The sequence below is a fragment of the Caretta caretta genome, chromosome 3, assembly GCF_965140235.1.
Source record: "Caretta caretta isolate rCarCar2 chromosome 3, rCarCar1.hap1, whole genome shotgun sequence".
In the NCBI taxonomy this organism is placed as follows: domain Eukaryota; kingdom Metazoa; phylum Chordata; order Testudines; family Cheloniidae; genus Caretta; species Caretta caretta.
Window position 1 is genome coordinate 38,084,909 of NC_134208.1, and position 20,631 is coordinate 38,105,539.

General features: G+C 38.8%; 1 protein-coding gene across 5 annotated transcripts in view; it reads right to left on the minus strand.

Moving 5' to 3' along the window:
- Positions 1-20,631, minus strand: part of SNTG2 (syntrophin gamma 2) — a 487,892-nt gene that overhangs the window by 75,199 nt on the left and 392,062 nt on the right. For all 5 annotated transcript variants that reach the window (XM_075126433.1, XM_048845382.2, XM_075126432.1 and 2 more), the window contains exon 12: positions 3,510-3,626. In XM_075126433.1, the coding sequence (XP_074982534.1) occupies positions 3,510-3,626 (117 nt within the window). The remainder of the gene's footprint in view (positions 1-3,509; positions 3,627-20,631) is intronic.

Below are 20,631 nucleotides of genomic sequence, written 5' to 3' on the forward strand. Positions count from 1 at the left end.
CTGCACTGCTTTGGATTGTTATCGAGCAGATCCCATCATCAGCATGGATGCATGTCCTCTGGAATGGTGGTTGAATGGTCCCATATGAAGGCACATATGAATCTTTAGTGCATCTGGCATGTAAATATCTTGCCATACTAGCTACAACAGTGCCATGTGAATGCCTGTTCTGACTTTCAGGTGACATTGTAAACAAGAAGCAGGCAGCATTATCTTCTGCAAATGTAAACAAACTTGTTTTTCTGAGTGATTGGCTGAACAGGAAGTAGGACTGATTGGACTTGTAAGTTCTAATGTTTTACATTGTTTTATTTTTGAATGCAGTTATTTTTGTACATAAGTCTACATTTGTAAGTTCAGCTTTCATGATAAAGAGATTGCACTATAGTATTTGTATTAGGTGAATTGAAAAATACTATATCTTTTGTTTTTTACAATGCAAATATTTGTAATAAAAATAAATTTAAAGTGAGCACTGTACACTTTGTATTCTGTTTTGTAATTGAAATCAATATATTTGAAAATGTATAAAACATCCAAAAAAATTTAAATCAATGGTATTCTATCATTAACAGCACAATGAAACACGATTAGTTTTTTTAATCGTGCAATTAACCGCAAATAATCTTTTTAATTGCTTGACAGACCTAATAATAAACAAAGCAAATATAAGAAGATTGATCAAAGCTTTCAGTTATTTAAAGATTTTGCTGTGTAGGTACCAAACTAATCAAGGAATAGAATTTTCCCTTTCCATGGATTTTTTTTTCACAAGTCTGGACACAGTTCCTGAAATTTAGATAAGACCTTATCTTTCATACATTTTATCCATCAAGGTAGACAGTGTAGATGCTTAACTAAGGTAGCTACAATTCAACTTTCATAAACATGCTGATATTCAAAAACAAAATTTCCTTTGACATATTCTTGCCAAGATGATGATCTGTCATTTGCAGAAACTATTTTAGCAGAGCAGAGCTCCACAGCGAGTAGCCTTTCAATTGCTAAACATCACTAGACCCGAACCTTTATGAAGTATTTCTTCTGAGTTCTGCTATGGGTTATTTTCATGAAAATATGTCAGCTCTGTTCAAATCCAAGTACGATTTACACTCCATTTACAGATAGGACTAGAACAAGAATAAAAACTGTAGTGGACATGCCTGATATAAATGAGCAATAAAGCTGTGAACAGGATCCTCAAGATTAAAGATAGTCATTTTATCAGATAGCCCGAATTTGTATATTTAAATCAAAATACACACTGTAACATAATTTTAAATATAAAGTGCTTGCCTGCTGATGTTCTCATGGTGCTGTACAGCATAACGGCAACGTGACTAAAATAGAACATAATAACTACCCTCCTAAAATTTAAGCAAACCAATCACAGGAATACATTTGTTTGTGGCACAACAGTTAATTGTTGTTGGAGTTATCTTAATGTTACACTCAGGATTTTCGATTTTCACTTTATATAGGCCATAAACAATAGGAATAATATTATTAGAGGGTTTTTTTTTTAAAAGCTATTAGAGTTGAGCCAAAGGGTCAAAGGGGGAATCCAAAATTGGAGTGGCACAGAGTTACACATTTTGGGGCCATTATACATGTAGAGGCCAGATGTGAAATTTGGATCTGGATCCAGGTTGAAATTGTGAACCTCCAGTGTTCGGGTTTGTTGGATCCTGCCAATTTCCAATTGCTTATTACTTTATTATTAATTATGATTATTATTACTTATACAACAATAAAAAAGTAATGGATATTTAGACTAAAGAAATAAACATTGTCTGAGAACCGCCCTATGAGTGAGTGGTAGAGCCACTCACATAACATGGCATTTGTGACATGAATAAAAAACAGGAAAACTGTTCATTGAGCTTTAGAATTTACCTATTTAGTCATTTATATCATACTCATTACTACAGTGTCTGATCAATGGGCATGAACATGACATTAATATAAGATGCCACCTTAGTTATCTTGTTTACTTTTTCACAAGGAGCAATACCACTACAGAAACTCTCCAGAAACATGGCAGTGAAGTAGATATATCAAGATAATGCAGGGAAAATGCTACAATACATTTATTCTCACTTATTTGATATCAGCAGAGAGCTGAATTTTGATAAATTAACTAGTTTATCTTCAATTTGTATCACTGAGATGAATAGTTTTAACTATATTGAATATTCCCCTTCTACAATAGGTCTGAAAGTCATAATTAAGATTCATAAAAGACTGTCATTGTGTGTTGTATTATTTATTGGCTTAATGTTTTCTTTCTGCTTTATTGTCTTTTAACTAGAAACAGATACAATAGGTTAACTGATTTAAATAGTAGTCTCTGAGCTGAGGTGTTTTTTAATTTACTTGCATTTGAGAGATCAGGATTTAATTTTAAATTGAGTCCTTCACATCTAGTTTTTGTTAACTCCAAATTAAGCAAAAGATTGGTACTTGGCCATTTTTGACCCCCTGATGGTACTAATGTAATAGGATCATTTGGCCTTGAACGGTAGCATAGCGCAAGAGGGACTGTGTTATTGATTGCTACTGTCTAAGGTTCATAAATCATCCTATCTCTCACTTTACCATACTCCAGTAAGACGGTTTACATTTAAAGTGCCTGGATTTGCTCCTATTTCACCTGAAAGCAATGGAAGTTATACTATTGACTTCAGTGGGGGCATAAATAGGCAGTTTATTTGCAGCTGTTTTTTAATGTTCCTTTTTGTTCTTTACAATTTTTTTTTCCTGAGAGCAACAGCACTCTATTGTATAAGTGGAAGAAAAAGAAGAATAGGAAGGTTATGATGTGGTATGGTATGGATTCTTTTGAGATTTTTAGAATGCTCTAATTTATTTTTATTCAGTTTCTTTCAGTGAAATTTTAGTACTCTTGAAAGGTACGGGATTAGTCAACTGTGGAGACTGAGGTCCTCCATTTTATCTACAGAAAAAGTACAACTCTGACAGTACCACTACACGTTATCTTACACTACCTCACCAGTATGCTGTAACCTTTGGGGAATGTCTCATGCCTAGGAGGCGTGTAGGGATAATTTATCCCCTGTGAACGTTCAACACATCACCTTTTGGCAAAGATCAACACTCGTTAGTGCTAACTGTGATATGGACTCCTTTCTTAAAGGAGCTAGAGTAAGTACCAGCTCATTTCACATACAGGTAGGCATCAGAACAAATGTAAGATAGCAAATTTTGGTCACAACCAACCTGAGGGGAATTTGAACCAGTGCCTTAAAAACAAAAGCTCTGTGTCCCATTAACAATCCAGTTTTCCCAGAACTTTATGGCTGGGATTATCAAAAGCGCCTCAGGAATGGCAAATTGCAATTCAATAGGATTTGGGTGCCTAACTCTCTTAGGCTCATTTGAAAATCTCAGCCTAAACCTTTATTTAGTAGGAAAGAATTCATTTCCAGTGCTTACAAAAGGATTGCACCAGTAATCAAAACCTTACAAAAAATAAATTGATTTCTTACCGGTGGAGTGCTGAAAATGTAGAAGGATGAACCCTTCAGTGCCAGGAACTTGTATTTGTAGACTTGAGATGAATCAGTTCCCTCGAGTCTTTCATTCACCCAGCCCATATGAATAATCTGCAGAGTAAAACCTTTGAAAAATTAGAACTCAAACTTCAACAGCAGCATAATATACCCTTTACATAGGAGTTCTCCCTCTCCCTAGAACACAACTCAGTTAATGGAGGGCAGCGGCCTTAGATTTGAAACCTGTTGTCCCATCCTCCCCTTTGCCTTCCTCAGCCCTGCTCCCTAAATTATACTCCATGCCAGTGTGTAGGGAGCTCCCCTAGAGGTGTGATCCATATTGCACAGGCTCTCTGAATCCTTTCTGCCCTGTGCAGCAGTATCACATTGATATCCGGTGTGTTGAGTGTGTGCTTCAGCTATGAGGGAAAGTGGATGGGACTGGACCCATAAATATTCGGGATAGGGAAACTTATTCTGATAAAAAAGCTGTCCAAATCTTTTCCCACACTTCAACCCAGCCATTTAGGGTGGTTCCAAAAATGTCACTTATTTAACGCTCTATGCGCTGCTGCAATTTCTGGTTTTTGCCAGGATCTGAAATAGCAATATTGAAATATTACAAAAAGGCTGTTCCCACAGTATTTGTGGCCCAGTGAAAACCGGGCAGCACTAGTAATTCTATGAGAGTTGCTTCTAAACAAAAGACACGTGGATAAGTCCATAGGCTTATCTGAAACCAAGTGGTTCACTAGATATTGAAGTTTGCCCATAACTAAAAGAATTATATCACATTCTCTTCTTCCAGGGGGTTTACACTTGCATACATTTCTTCAAATGAGAACTGTAGGTGTTTCTTTGCTGGTAGAATCAAATTCCAAGGGCTTTTGTTGCTCATCTCACAAATGTTTGATTTACTTTAAAGTTATTACAAATAAATTTGTAATTATTTTACAATTATTTTAAAAGTTGTTTAAGTAAGATTTTATTATCTCTTTCTGAGCTAGATAAAACCCTGAAGAACCACATTCTAGCACAGTGCTAGTACACTAGCTGGTATGCTTAATTTCACATCACCATGCTGACTATATGGCCTTTAATATGCCTTGAAATATTTATCTGGCCTCAATTATAGTGCTCTGCAAATCTTCAAATGTAAATGGCCAATCTTGATGCCCTTGCTGAGTTTTTGTACTCAGCATGGAATTTCCAAAGTACGTAAGTAACTGACGAGCACAAGTTCCACGGCACTTCTGAAATCTTGCCCTCAGCCCGCACACAACACAGAACCTTACTTGAAACCAGTGGGAATTTAGCCTGAGTAAGGGATGCATTAACATTTGTAGAAACTTCAGGATTCATCCCCAAGTGAGATTCGAAGAGAAGAAGTGACTCATTTGTATTATGAAATTAAGATAAACTTTTGAATGTGACCAGAGCATGGAGCTGAAACAATGTACAGTAAGAGCACAGACTGAACGCAGAAACACATTGCTGTGGTCACATTTTTATCTTAGCATGACTCATACATTGTTGTCTAGCTCTGTTATTTAATACATAATTATCTCTGCTATCAGTTAACTTATTTTAAAAAATATTCTATACCAACATAGTGCTATTGCTTCTCTACTCTCTTCTACTGAACAATAACTTTCATTAAAATGTTAATGTTGTAGGAAACAGTGCAGTAAATACAGTAGACCTTCCAATTCTCACTTTGCTATTGTGTAAACTCAATAATTCTCACCAAAATATTGCTTCACCACTCACCAGCACAGCTTTAATAACTGAATGCTCACACACTTCATTACTTTAACAAAATATACCACAGTACTGCTCAGACTCTCCTACAAACAATAGCACAGATTGCTTAAACCTGCATGTCATTATCATAATAAATAAAGGGCAATAGCCAAAACAAAGGAACAAAGTACATTTTGTGATGCCAGATCCTTGATATTTTTTACAATCATATTTTTTGCTAATTTGCTAACCTTGTTAACCCACGTTGGGTTTCCCAGTCATTACTGGAAAGTAAATTAGATACTATTACAGAGTCAAAGATAGAGTGCTGTGAATGATAATAATTTGCAGTTCTAATGACCCCCTTTCAAATCTAAGGATCTCAAAGCTTCATAATAATTGCTAGGGAAAATGGGACATAGTCAGACAATGTAACATGCTCAGGTCATACTTCAAATCAAATATTGCAGAGCCAACAAAATTATAGCTACATCTCCTATATCTCAATCCTGTTCCTTTAAAACAGTAGATCGAGGAAAAGAGGTTGTTTTTGTTTAAGGTTCGGACAGGGAAATCAGAAGACTGATATTCTATTTCTGGTCCTCCACATAGTTCATGTGTGAACTTGGATAAGACACTTACCCTCTTTATGGCTATGTCTTCACTGAAGGAAAAAAAAAGAAACATGTTTACATTGAGGAAGTTATCTTGATGTAAAATCCCAGTAGTGACAAGACACTAGTTTATACTTCAATGTAGCTAGGCAAGATAAATCCCAGGTGGGGGAATATAGTGTTGGCCTTGACAAGCTGCACTGAGGTTAAAACCTACCTGTGCCTTATCTCCAGGAGGATTTTATACCAAGATAGTTATCTCAATTTGCCTATCCCAGTGTAAGAACACACCTTTTTTGCAGTGAAGATATGGCATGTGCCACAGTTTCCTCTCTGTATATGGATATCACAGAGTTGTGAGGACTGCATCTTTAGTATTTGTAAAGTGTTCTGAGATCCTTGAGTGCAAGATGTTATAGAAGTGCAAAGTATTATGACTCCAGTTGAGCACTTAAGAAATCCCATTCCTATTTAGCAAAACACTTAAGCATATATTTTAATTTTAAGCACAGGCTTAACGTTCACTGTGCTTTGTTGAAGAGGGAATGATTTAGGCACGTGCTTAAGTGCTTTTGCTGAACCGGTGCCTGTATTATTATTCCATGTTACTGTGATGGTTAGTGTCAAAAGATTTGGTTTGAATACATCCTTCTCCATGACATACCCAGACTCTCAATTGTCTGCAAACTTTGGATTGAAGTCTCATGGTAAGATGGTCACTTTGATTTCAACTCCATATGCAGCACAGAGAAGTGCATAGGTACTAAGAAAAGAAAAACTACTCAAATAGTAGTTAACTGGACTTTGATCTGGTTCAATTCAAATTTCCAGTACATATTCAAGTCAGTTTTTATTTAACTCAAACTGATTTTCTCCTTCCTTTTAATAAACAATTTATTTATATCATTTAAATGGCGAAATTCTGCTTGCACGAGTCTTTGCAGAATCAGAGAATAATGGTGTGTTTATAATGCTGTAGAAACAATACAAGATTTTAGAAATCTAATCACTGTGCCTGATTTGTCAGTGCCAATCAGTAGATAACTAAATTTTGTCGTTATGTTCTTACAATTTTGCATCTACAACTGATTTTTCACTCAGAATGTTGGCACACAGCTAAAAGCCATTTTGTTACATTTTAGTTCAAAAAGCAGGGGAAAACTCATTTGAATTCAATTAAAGCTACCCAAATATGAACTCAAAATTTGAACTGAACGTACACATCAGTTGGACTACTCACTTAAATTTATGCACGTGCTGAAGTTTTTGCTGGAATGGGCATAGAGGGCAGGCTGAGGCCATTTGAAAATGTGGTCCTTTTATTAGCTGAATTATTTCTGAACTCTAATATCATCCATTTAATTTATAATGGAAGCAAACAGATGGATGATCACAAGGTGGACTAATGACTCTACTCTATCAAAGTCTATAGAAAATCAAACACACAGCAATACCTCAATTACATTTCAAACACACTGGACTGCAGAAAATATTCCATAGTGCCCAGTTTGCTTGATTGAAATAGCCCTCAAAATTAACAGCTCAAAATGATAAAAAATAATTAGTTATGACAGCTAAGTTTTATATGCATAACAATGTATGTACAAACCAGATATTGTAGAGCTACAGCTCCAAGAAACAAAAGAAAAGCCACCAAGCAGAAAGCCAAATAGAAGAATATTACAAAAGTAAATAGCGATTGTACCCTTAAAAGGTAGTTGAAAATGAAGAAAAAGAAATGTTTTGTCTCCCATACTCGATGATAGTTCCCTAGACATGCCAGAAAATGATTAAGTGACTTTCAATTTTCAGTAAAAAACAAAACAAAACAACAAAAAAAGAGCAGCAATTATTTAACTTCACTTTGTCAAAAGATCCTGGGGGAAAAAAAGTAATATTTTGTGCTGTAAAGTAGAAGTGAAAGTGTTGCTTTGCAGACTTATGCCATTTCATATAAAAGAATACAAAAATTTATCTGGTAAACCTGGGAGGTGAGTTAAAGCCTTATATAAATTAGAACACGACCAATGACTTTAAAGTTTCTGAACTGAGGGCTGTCATCAAAATAGCATCAGACACTTAACTTCAGTGACTGTTAGCTGTGAGTAAACAGAATTCAGAATTTCCTGGCATTTATAAAATATATTCATTCATTGGATGCCTAAATCAATAAATGTTAATAATGAATCCATATTTTCTTAATGAAGTGATGAATAAGGAGCAAAAAATAAACTGTTCCATACATTCAAAAGAATTCCCTCATCAGACTTTTACTGCTGATTTAATGTGTGTGTGCGTGTACGTATACACACATATATATATATATATATACACACACACACACACTGAAGAGGCTACAGTATAGCAAAATGATGTACAATTTTTTGTTAGGCATCTTGCTATGATAAAAATTAAGAAGGCAAATAAAATTATATCTCGGGTCCTTTGTTTGATCTTTTTATTCAAATACAAATTATCAGTTAGCAACAGCAGTTTTTTTAAAAGAGATATTATGGGAAATAAATTAGTAGCTGCTTTTGCATCTCTATTATGGTGCATGTCTCAAGAAAATAAACAAATGGCAATCAAAGCTAGATAGATTTCTAAAACACTTGATATATATAAAAAGTCAACATTGTAAATGCTGGAATAATAATTATATAATAGTGACAGGTTTCAGAGTGGTAGCCGTGTTAGTGTGTGTCAGCAAAAAACAAACAAACAAACAAACAAAAGAGGAGTACTTGTGGCACCTTAAAAAAACTACAAAAAAACTTTTGTAGTGATATTCAGGATGGCCCATTTCAAACAGTTGACAAGAAGGTCTGAGTAACAGCAGGGGAAAAATTAGCATGGGGAAATAGCTTTTACTTTGTGTAATGACCCATCCACTCCCAGTCTTTATTCAGGCCTAATTTAATGGTGTCTAGTTTGCAAATTAATTCCAATTCTGCAGTTTCTCATTGGAGTCTGTTTTTGAAGTTTTTTTGTTGGAGAATTGTGACTTTTAGGTCTGAAATTGAGTGACTAGGGAGGTTGAAGTGTTCTCTGACTTGTTTTTGAATGTTATAATTCTTGATGTCTGATTTGTGTCCATTTATTCTTTCACGTAGAGATTGTCCGGTTTGGCCAATGTACATGGCAGAGGGGCATGGCTGGCACAAACGAACAAACATTTTCTCCTGCTGATAATAGCCCACCTTAATTGATTAGTCTCATTACAGTTGGTATGGCAACACCCATTTGTTCATGTTCTCTGTGTATATATCTATCTATCTATCTATCTATCTATATATCTTCCTACTGTATTTTCCACTGCATGCATCCGATGAAGTGGGTTTTAGCCCACGGAAGCTTATGCCCAAATAATTATATAATGGGTTATTTTAACTATCTCAAGATACACTGGTCTAACTGCCTATTGACACATGGATTGGACAAACAATTTATTAATACCATAAATAGTTGGTTTTCAGAGTTTCACAAGCGACTCTTGTAACTCAATTCTATGAACCTTTAAAATGAAGATATTTAAACTGTGAAGAAAACTATCACAAACTAGGATAAAGAGGAACTATTTTTTTAAAATCCTTAGTATCCATAGACAAACCAAAATTTATTTTAAAAAGGAGGAAGATGTATATAATTTTGAACAAACAGGAATAAAAACTACTATGGCTAAGCAGGAATAGGAATGCATAAGTATATAAGTCCTAAAAATGCATCCTTTGGAAATCTTGTTTGCTACCTTATGGTTGACAATAAATCTTTGTAGGATCATGCTCTAAAAAGTCAAGAGCAGAGTCAATGTGCAAAAATCCTTGTCCCCCTTCCACTATATCTTTATTGAATGGGCGTTTCCAGAATTTTTTATTTTTGATGAAGGAAAGGTGAGTGCTTTGTGCACAATATTGGTCAGGTTATTTAAAACATAAAGATCATCACAGAGCAAGGCAAAGTTGACAAAGGTAGCAGGCAAGAGGGAGGCTATGGTGAAGACTGTTCTCAGTGGTGTCAAATGACAGAACAAGTTGCAGTCAGTGGGGGAGGTTTAGGTTGGATATTAGGAAAAACTTTTTCATTAGGAGGGTGGTGAAGCACTGGAATGGATTACTTAGGGAGGTGGTGGAATCTCTTTCCTTGGAGGTTTTTAAGGTCAGGCTTGACAAAACCCTGGCTGGGCTAATTTAGTTGGGGACTGGTCCAGCTTTGAGCAGGGGGTTGGACTAGATGACCTCCTGAGGTCCCTTCCATATGATTCTATGGTTCTATGAAATGTAGAAGCCAAATAGGAGTAAAAGATAAATGCAACCAGAATTTTTCTTAAATAATAATAATAAATAATAATAATAATAATTAATAATAACAGTTTGGGGGAGGTGATCAGGAAGGTGAAAATTACAAAATCAGGAATGAGGCAGAATTGCTAGCAAGGTCTGACCCCAAGCAAATGCCTGTCCCCACTCCCAAAGCTCATTTTATCCCAGTCCTTTTTATTTCCTATTACCAAACATGAGTAAAAGAAACATCTATTTTTTTTTTAAATGACAGCTTAGACTGTGACATCACATGACTCCAGGATATGGGACACTAGTCATGTTCCTAATGAGTCTCTACATTAATGCAACCCTGCACATCCACACGTAACCACTCCTCTTCAATTCATACAGCCCTCCCTTAGTTCTCACTTTCTCCCTCTGCCCCACTCCTCGTCAGTGCCTAATTTGTGCTGGGGCTGAGCCCTGGCACCTCTAGGCTTGGCAGTTCATAGCCACAGCACCTCTGGGCTCCCAGCCAGCCACCACCATTCTCCATACCATGCCATGACCTGCTCTGCTGCTGGTGGCGCTGAGCTGAATGCCCAGCCTGCAGATCCTACTCTCTGCTCACCCACCAGTGCTTAATTTGTGCCGGGGCTTGCTGAAGCTGAGCTCCGGCACTCTTTCCTTACAAATTAAGCACTGCCCCTTGTATACCTATGATCTCATTTTCTTCTTCTCTTACTGACTTCCCCTCCCCAAAACTTATTCATTCTCTCCCTACCACTCCCCTTCACTCTCTCACACACAACTTATTCTTCTCTCCTTTTCTCTCCTCATTACACACTCTCACTCACCCAGCCACTCTTTTCCCTCTCTCTTTCTGTTCCCCTCTGCAAACTCTCCCTCCCTTTCCCTGCTCTTCAGACAGGCACTCTCAATCTCTCTGCCTGGAGATTCTCCCACTCTTGTCTTTCTCTTCTTGCCACTCCTAAACTTTCAGTAGTTTACCTCAGTGTGAAGGAGAGAAGTCTGCTGCATAACAGCATAAAGCAGCCCTGCAAGATCTCTGTTTCCTCCTCCCCCTGCAGTTGTTGCAGGGACCCAGGGTTACACCAACAAGGAGTGTGTGTGTGGTGGGAGGGAATGGTTTGGTCCAGAAAAGCATCACACAGAGAAGCAGCAGCACATGTGTATATTTTAGTGGGAAAGGGCAGAAGCCTTTTGGTTTAGTCCCCACTCATAGGTAGGCAGAATTGAAAGGAGCATTCCTAAAGAAGTGGAGGGACAAGTTGTGAGGGCAACATGTCCCGCCCATTTCCCCCAGTGATTGTACCTATGGAAGAGAAGCTGAAGGCAGAGACCAGGTGGAAAGCCAAATACAGAACATACTTCTAGATCCTAGACAATGGTAGCCCTGTACTGTTTATATTTGTTACTTTATCTAAAAAACTTTATGAGAGATTGAAGAAGTCTAGAGAAGATGCTTAGAAGTTTGGCAGGATATTGCAATGACTAGGGGGACATTTAATTTGAAAAGACATGACTTCAGTTGAAAAGTTCAAAATTATGAAGGAGAATTCATAATATGAAATAAGGGAACATTTGATTAAATTAAGTGGGAGATCACAAAGGGAAATGCTTACTTCACACTACATATAATGAACCTCTGAACACAGTCACAATAACTTAACCAAACCCTGTGGCTGAATTGTAGTAGCCAATGACTACTAACCACATATGTATCTAGGGAATATTATCATTCAATATTATCATTATCAAAGCCACATTTGGGGTTGGGTCATATCTCCCCTGCTTTTGTGGGAGTTAGGGGAAAAATTACTCTGAAAAAAAAAACAATTCCTCTTAGATACTTGGAATGCAGAGAGAGTGCACTAACTGATTCAGGAGATGCAGAACATAGAATCATAGAATATCAGAGGTGGAAGGGACCTCAGGAGGTTATCTAGTCCAATACCCTGCTCAAAGCAGGACCAAGATATCTCCTTCTGCTGTGCTACTCCCAGTCGCAGGCAGGCCCCGCCATCAGCCTGCAGCCCAGAGTGGTAGGACCGTTTGATGGCTGGTGAAAACAGCCAGACCTGTCAGAGGTGTGCATACGAGAGGAACTAAAAGCACAGCTCACCTTGTAACTGTGATGAATGCAATGATGGATGGGGTGGATTACCAAAGGGGGTGCAGGAATGGAGCAGTATTGTAATTCCCTAAGCCCTAAGCACAGGCAGTTACTTGGGCTGCACAGGAGATACTTTCCACCCATATACTTAGCAGGCACAATCAGGATCCAAGATAATGGTAAGGCAATATATAATCAGACTGCAGCACATAATATGCTTATCACAGGGCAGTGGGAGGGATGATTTGCCACTGATTTACATGTACAATTCTCTTGCTGATGTGTGGGGAGCGAACCATTTTACACAGAGCATCAGGTATAAGCCATAGTTTAAGTAAGGATGGTTGATAGCTGACTTGATGGACCTTTGTTAGTGATCAATTAATACTTATTAAGAAAATAATCTATTTTATGTATCAGAGGGGTAGCTGTGTTAATCTGGATCTGTAAAAGCAGCAAAGAGTCCTGTGGCACCTTATAGACTAACAGACACATTGGAGCATAAGCTTTCGTGGGTGAATACCCTAAGTGGGTATTCACCCACGAAAGCTTATGCTCCAATACGTCTGTTAGCCTATAAGGTGCCACAGGATTCTTTGCCGAATCTATTTTATAAATCTTTTTGACAAGTTCACCAAAGCACATCATTGTCATGTCTACTATTTTTAATACTTTTACATTTGTAAATTGTTCTATTAATTACATTGTGCATGGAATTTCTTATCCTTGGACATGATAATGGTCAAGATCATGTTTTGCAGCTACAGGGTTCATTGTACTGTTGAAAATTTGCTTGGTTAAATGCATAGATACTAAATAACATTTATAAATGCTGCTTTTAATTTTTATAATCCAGTGTAATATTGGTTAACTACCCATTCATGATTACATGTGTCTTGGTTATCTGTCCTTTTATAGATTCATAGTGACCTGTGCTTTTAGACTCCTTGTAGTCGCTTTCGAGTGCATCCTTCTAGAGACAGGTTTCGCTGCCTTCATGCAGCCCTACCACTCTTAAAATGAACCTCTGGGCTGCACCCTTTCCCTACCCTCCATGCTAATTTAACAAGCTCAACTGAGTTTGGCCTCTGTAAGCCCCTTTTCTCCATAAGTCAGACCAACGAGCTGATTAAAGTGATTCAAAAACAGGTTCGTCAAAACAAAGCATTATTTATTCTTTCACCCACAGGTGCAGAGCGTGCAGAGCGCAAGTGTAAAACAAAATAGGCCTATACACACATTTCCCCTCACCAACAATTTAATCTTTCCTTGGAAGCTATGGTAAGCTCCATTCAGCCCAGTTACCCTCATCTCTAGGCTCAAGAAGCAGCCTGCTTGCTGCAGCTTCTGTCTGTGTTGACTCAGCCTGTGTATCAGCCTCAGTCTGCTGGCAACCTTTCTTCTCCTCCTCCCTCCCCTTCCTGCCTAGGCTAGTATCTTTAAGGTTTTAATATACCTTTTGATCCTAAAATCAGCCTGGGAAGAGTAAACTTTGCAAACCTAGCGCGTGACAGACCGGGGATTATTTCCCACTTAATGATTTCCCCAAGGACTCTTGGTATTCCCTAGGACAGCACCTTCTCTTTGCCATTGTTTAGTTTCCTGTTGGTTTTCTGCTTACAGCCTACTTTTGAGTTAAGTCTATGCATTCAGGCAGGATAATATCACACAGATAAAGTGCACACAATATTTATAAAAATATAATATACAGAACTTGTTCACTCTCCAAAACATGTCATAATATGTTTCTCTAATATTAAGAACATGTATCATTGTATCAATAATTTTAGCATATACAAGGCCAGATCCTCAGCAGCAGCTATGGAGTAGTCAGTGGAGGGAGGGCTGCACAGAAGAGTCCTTTCCTTATCCTGGTGTTCCTCTACTTCATGCTGGCTTCATGCATATTTGAGAAACAATTTGTACTTGTTGCCCCCGGCCTCATGACCGTTGGTCATTACTGGGATGCAAGGGAGTCCCAGCCACACCTTGTGCACTAATAGCTGTGAGAGGTGGAAGCATAGGATTAGCTACAGTGGCATCTATAAAACCCAAAAGTCACCTATGCATGGGAGAGCCTATGTAGAATGAATCAAATTAGTTTAGGGTTGCTTTATGCTAGAGGACAATGAAAAGCATTCAGAGTGCGGCTTCAACTCAGGGCCAGTAAGTACAACAAACAAGTGTGACAAATATTGTGGCCTTTTGATGCAGTTAAACTTTTACTTTGAAGGCTTATTTTCTCCTGTTACTGTTTAGTGAAAATTTCCTTATGCATCCAATAAAGATAAGACCTTTTCTCCAGTTTTCATGGTTAAGCTCATCTATCATATTCTGGAGATCACATATGTTGGATACCAACAAAACAAGATTCAGAGTGTCGGAATCTAAGTATGTTTCTCCTCTCTAACCCCTTTCTGTTCAGTTCAATCTGTAGAAAATGTTTTTGAAATAAATCATAAATAGTCTTTGCTTTGATAAAGACTGTCACAACCTTTTATCTCTTTGTAGTTTTATTCCCCCCCTCTGTATTTTCCCCTAACATCTTCCCTTGCTAATACCTCACAGTCCCAGCCACTGTGTGTTTGTTATTTAATTCTCATGCAAGTCATGCTTTGATGTACTTTCTACCAGAAATCAGAATTAATTTTCCAAATTGAGTGTAAATGTTCATTCTTATTATTTTCATATAACCTAGGTTTATTTCTGTTCTGTTTATGCTGATCACTTATGCTCCCTCTCTCCCCCCAGACTGTGGTTAGTATCTCAGCAGTCTGTGGTCATAATCTATTTAACTGTTTGTGATTTCTCATCTTTAGTTCTTCCTATGTCTTGCACATTACTTGAGGCCAGATTCTGCTTACTAAGGTTGAGTGGTAACTAACTTATTTTAAATAAATAAGGCAACTTGTGAAGTAAGGTACTATTCAATCTGAGTAGGCATGGCAAAATTGGCCCTTGGTTATGTTCTTTTTCTTAGCTCTATCTATTTAACCAGTACTAAAAGCAGCATAAAGTAAACCTAAAAAGTTGTTCTCCTCCTGACTAACCAAAGGGTCAGATTGCCTCCTCCTCCACAGTGGAGGAAATGAAAATTTCCTCAATCCTCAGCTTGACCAAGAGAGGCACTGAAGTAGAAAGCAAAACCCATGCTTCCTTTAGATCACATAAAGGACCACACATGCATGCTGTGCAAAAGTATTAAATTTCGTTTGACTCCAGTTTTGGCTGTGGAAGCTTCGGATAGGAAAGATGCCAAGGGAAGAGTCCAGTGCCATGGAGCTGAGTGGAGGGACAGTATGTCCCCGAGGCAGTGTGGAGGAACAGTCTTTGTGCAGGCAGCTCTCTCATCTAGCAGCTCTTCTATGATCCAAGGCATCTGGAGGCTGAATCTCCCTCCCCATGACAGAAGAGTACAGAGAAAATGTGAGGAGAACTCCCAGTTTCCAGCCTCCAATGTGGGTTTTTCTCCACAGGGAATTTTTTTTGGGGGGGGCTTATTGCTGTTGTGCTTTGCAACTTCAAAAATGTGAGCCAATATCAGCTGACTCACAAACCCCAAAGTCTTTCTGATATGAGGGGAGATTTCTGGAATGTTAATTCACATGATTAGAAGTTTGAGAGTATTTTCTGAAACTCAGTAGTCTCTCATTTATCTGAGTGAAGAAAGTGAGATCTAGTGAAATCACAGAACTGCAAGCTAAGATTTCCTGAGTCGAATGAGTCAAATTTTGATGAGTCGAAAAAATAGTAAATATGGCAGGCGACCAGCTTGGCTTAACGGTGAAATCCTAGCGGCTCTTAAACAGAAAAAAGAAGCTTACAAGAAGTGGAAGGTTGGACATATGACCAGGGAAGAGTATAAAAATATTGCTCGGGCATGTAGGAATGAAATCAGGAGGGCCAAATCGCACCTGGAGCTGCAGCTAGCGAGAGATGTTAAGAGTAACAAGAAGGGTTTCTTCAGGTATGTTGGCAACAAGAAGAAAGCCAAGGAAAGTGTGGGCCCCTTAATGAATGAGGGAGGCAACCTAGTGACAGAGGATGTGGAAAAAGCTAATGTACTCAATGCTTTTTTTGCCTCTATCTTCACTAACAAGGTCAGCTCCCAGACTGCTGTGCTGGGCATCACAACATGGGGAATAGATGGCCAGCCCTCTGTGGATAAAGAGGTGGTTAGGGACTATTTAGAAAAGCTGGACGTGCACAAGTCCATGGGGCTGGACAAGTTGCATCCGAGAGTGCTAAAGGAATTGGCGGCTGTGATTGCAGAGCCATTGGCCATTATCTTTGAAAACTCATGGCGAACGGGGGAAGTCCCAGATGACTGGAAATGGCTAATGTAGTGCCAATCTTTAAAAAAGGGAAGAAGGAGGATCCTGGGAAATACAGGCCAGTCAGCCTCACCTCAGTCCCCAGAAAAATCATGGAGCAGGTCCTCAAAGAATCAATCCTGAAGCACTTAGATGAGAGGAAAGTGATCAGGAACAGTCAGCATGGATTCACCAAGGGAAGGTCATGCCTGACTAATCTAATTGCCTTCTATGATGAGATTACTGGTTCTGTGGATTAAGGGAAAGCAGTGGATGTATTGTTTCTTGACTTTAGCAAAGCTTTTGACACGGTCTCCCACAGTATTCTTGTCAGCAAGTTAAAGAAGTATGGGCTGGATGAATGCACTATAAGGTGGGTAGAAAGTTGGCTAGATTGTCGGGCTCAACGGGTAGTGATCAATGGCTCCATGTCTAGTTGGCAGCCGGTGTCAAGTGGAGTGCCCCAGGGATCGGTCCTGGGGTCGGTTTTGTTCAATATCTTCATAAATGATCTGGAGGATGGTGTGGATTGCACTCTCAACAAATTTGCGGATGATACTAAACTAGGAAGAGTGGTAGATACGCTGGAGGGCAGGGATAGGATACAGAGGGACCTAGACAAATTGGAGGATTGGGCCAAAAGAAATCTTGAAGGGTTCATGTTTAGCTATTCCACCTGGAAGCAGGCAGGGCACACCCTGACTGTTTTGTAGAAGCAATGCACACATTGCTCTATCCAAGGACAAGGGCTAGATATGAACCATGAGAACTTGATTGTTGGGACAGCAACTGTGGGAAGCTTTCTTAGCCTGGGCTCAAGGCCTGAGAACCAGGATTGTAGTAGATAAAGGATGGTAAATAAGTATATTAATCAACGTCATACATTCCTTTGTTTATCTTTTTGCGGTAGCAGTGTGTAATGCTTAGGGGGGAGAAATATAATAAAAGGAGAAGGTGGAAGGCGGGGGGGCAGAACAGCCCATCTCAGCTGACCAGCCTGCTTGCTTGCATAAAGCTGTGTTCTGTCTCATCATTGAACCGCCACAAAATCTGATGAGGTTCAATAAGGATAAGTGCAAGGTCCTGCATTTAGGACGGAAGAACCCAATGCACAGCTACAGACTAGGGACCAAATGGCTAGGCAGCAGTTCTGCGGAAAAGGACCTAGGGGTGACAGTGGACGAGAAGCTGGATATGAGTCAGCAGTGTGCCCTTGTTGCCAAGAAGGCCAACGGCATTTTGGGATGTATAAGTAGGGGCATAGCGAGCATATCGAGGGACGTGATCGTCCCCCTCTATTCGACATTGGTGAGGCCTCATCTGGAGTACTGTGTCCAGTTTTGGACCCCACCCTACAAGAAGGATGTGGATAAATTGGAGAGAGGCCAGCGAAGGGCAACAAAAATGATAGGGGTCTGGAACACATGACTTATGAGGAGAGGCTGAGGGAGCTGGGATTGTTTAGTCTGCAGAAGAGAAGAATGAGGGGGGGATTTGATAGCTGCTTTCAACTACCTGAGAGGTGGTTCCAGAGAGGATGGTTCTAGACTATTCTCAGTGGTAGAAGAAGACAGGACAAGGAGTAATGGTCTCAAGTTGCAGTGGGGGAGGTTTAGGTTGGATATTAGGAAAAACTTTTTCACTAGGAGTGTGGTGAAAGACTGGAATGCGTTACCTAGGGAGGTGGTAGAATCTCCTTCCTTAGAAGTTTTTAAGGTCAGGCTTGACAAAGCCCTGGCTGGGATGATTTAATTGGGGATTGGTCCTGCTTTGAGCAGGGGGTTGGACTAGATGACCTCCTGAGGTCCCTTCCAACCCTGATATTCTATGATTCTATGATTCTATGAAATATGTACCAATTTGTTGTGTGGATTTTTGCAAGTCACTTAACCTTTTTGCTTTGCAGTTCTTCATCTGTAAAATGAGGGTAATAATAGTTATCTACTGCACAGGGGTACTGTGAGGATTAAACATACCTAAGTGAGTAGAGCTAATATTTGTCTAGTGCTTTGAAGTGTTACTAATTTGTCATTACAATTCATTTTTATTTTCACTGAGACTTGAGTTCCCAGAAAATCAGTGAAGATGATCAAGAGAATTTCACAAAGAATTGTGAAACTGTCCTTCATATAAACAAAGTAGGGGCAATTATCAAGACCGATTTTAAGTCTAACCCCCAAGAATTTATGCATTAAGAATGGGAAATATTGATATAGAACATAGCTGAAGCCCAGGTGGGTGTAGAACAGCTACTTAGGTTATGTCTACACTGCAGAAAAGACTTGTGGCAGTGAGTCTCAGAGCCTGGTTCAACTGACTCGGCTTGAAGGACTTATGCTATGAGGCTAAAAATAGCAGTGTAGACATTTGAGCTTGGGCTGGAGCCTGGGCTCTCAAATCCAGTGGTCTCAGAGCCCAGGCTCCAGTCCAAGCCCAAACATCTGCACTATTTTTAGCCTGTAGTGCAAGCCCAAATCAATTGACCCAGGCTGCAGACTTGTTTTTGCAGTGTAGAAATACCCTGAATGGCTGTTCTACACCCAACTGAGTGTCAGACATGTTCTATATCAATATTTCATGTTCTGAGTGCATAAGTCCTAGAACTGTATTTTGAAGTAAACCTTAATCTTTCTAATTTAACAACTAGAAGAAGCTAATTTTAGCAACATTTTATATATTCAGAAATCATTTGTGTTTATTGTAAGAAAATGAGAAAAAAGAGATTAATGCTATGAGGATGTGCACGCTATTTCTTTAAATCTGTAGCAGGAAGCCTAGCAGGAAGGGGCTTGGGAAGCTTCTGAGCAGTCGCTCTATAGTGAAAGAGCTACAGAGAGAAGCCTTAATGCTAATACTATTAAAGTTCCTCGTTCAGTATCAGAAGAAAGGGACTCTCTCTGTGATTCTTTTGCCAAATGAGAGATGATAAAGGCCTGATGCAAAGAGCCCACTGACTTCAATGAGAGTCATACTATTGACACCAATAGACCTTGGATCAGGTCCTAAAAGGACAATACATCATTCTAAACAGGGATCCCCAGGATGAAGAGAAGCGAAGGCTCAGAAAGCACTTCCTTAGTTTAGCATAGTGTAATTTAAATGTACACTAACCCATATTAACATTGCAGACAGGATATTATTTTAACCAATGGAACCAATTAGTATGAGAAATTCTGATATAAGTTAATGGGAATTTCATGTGTGGAATGGCCGCAGATAAGAATCCACTATTTTTGAGGCAGCTGAAATATATACCAACTGTGGTACTGTCATCAGTCACCCTGATTCCCACAACTCCAGGTTCTAAATCTCTGTATCCGTACAGATTGCTATCTAGACAAGCCATTGGATGGTGGGACAACTGGGCTCATGAAAAATGAGAGAAAGGCAAAGGCATCATGACACCTGATCTGTGAACATCACTGCAGTGGGGTGAGTCATGCCCTGACAGGTTACAAGTGAGTTCCATTTAGATTACATTACCTTATCTCCAAAACTGGAAAATAAAATCAAATTGCAAATAGAGCTATTGGGAATACCCTGTAAATGTGCTTTACAGCACAAACTAAACATGATAAATACTGGATTAACCTTTGATCAATACTGCTCTATTAATGTGGAAAAGAAATCACATACTTTTACAGTTTCAATGAGATGGCAGGACGGTAACTCCTATTAGCCTGTAAAAACCCCTACAGATGATTCTGTGTACAGAAAAGTATCTAATTTAATGTTTCATAAAAAATATGCAGTGATTCAATGATGTGTGTCTTTTTGGAAATTGAGTAACAAATCTTACTGCCTCCTGATAATACACTCAAGCGCTTTCCAGTTTGTGGAACAGTATGATAAATTATATCAAGCAGAATCAGAAGGTGATAATGTTTGGACAATGGTCATTGTAAATATCCTGCATGTCTAACAAAATTATGTACAGTATATGTTACAACCTGGACAGGCACTGGTCTGTTGTCTTGTGATTACTGGGCCTAAAACTTTAGCCTAATTGTAAGCTTAAATGTATAAAGTATGTTTAAGTTCATAAGATGT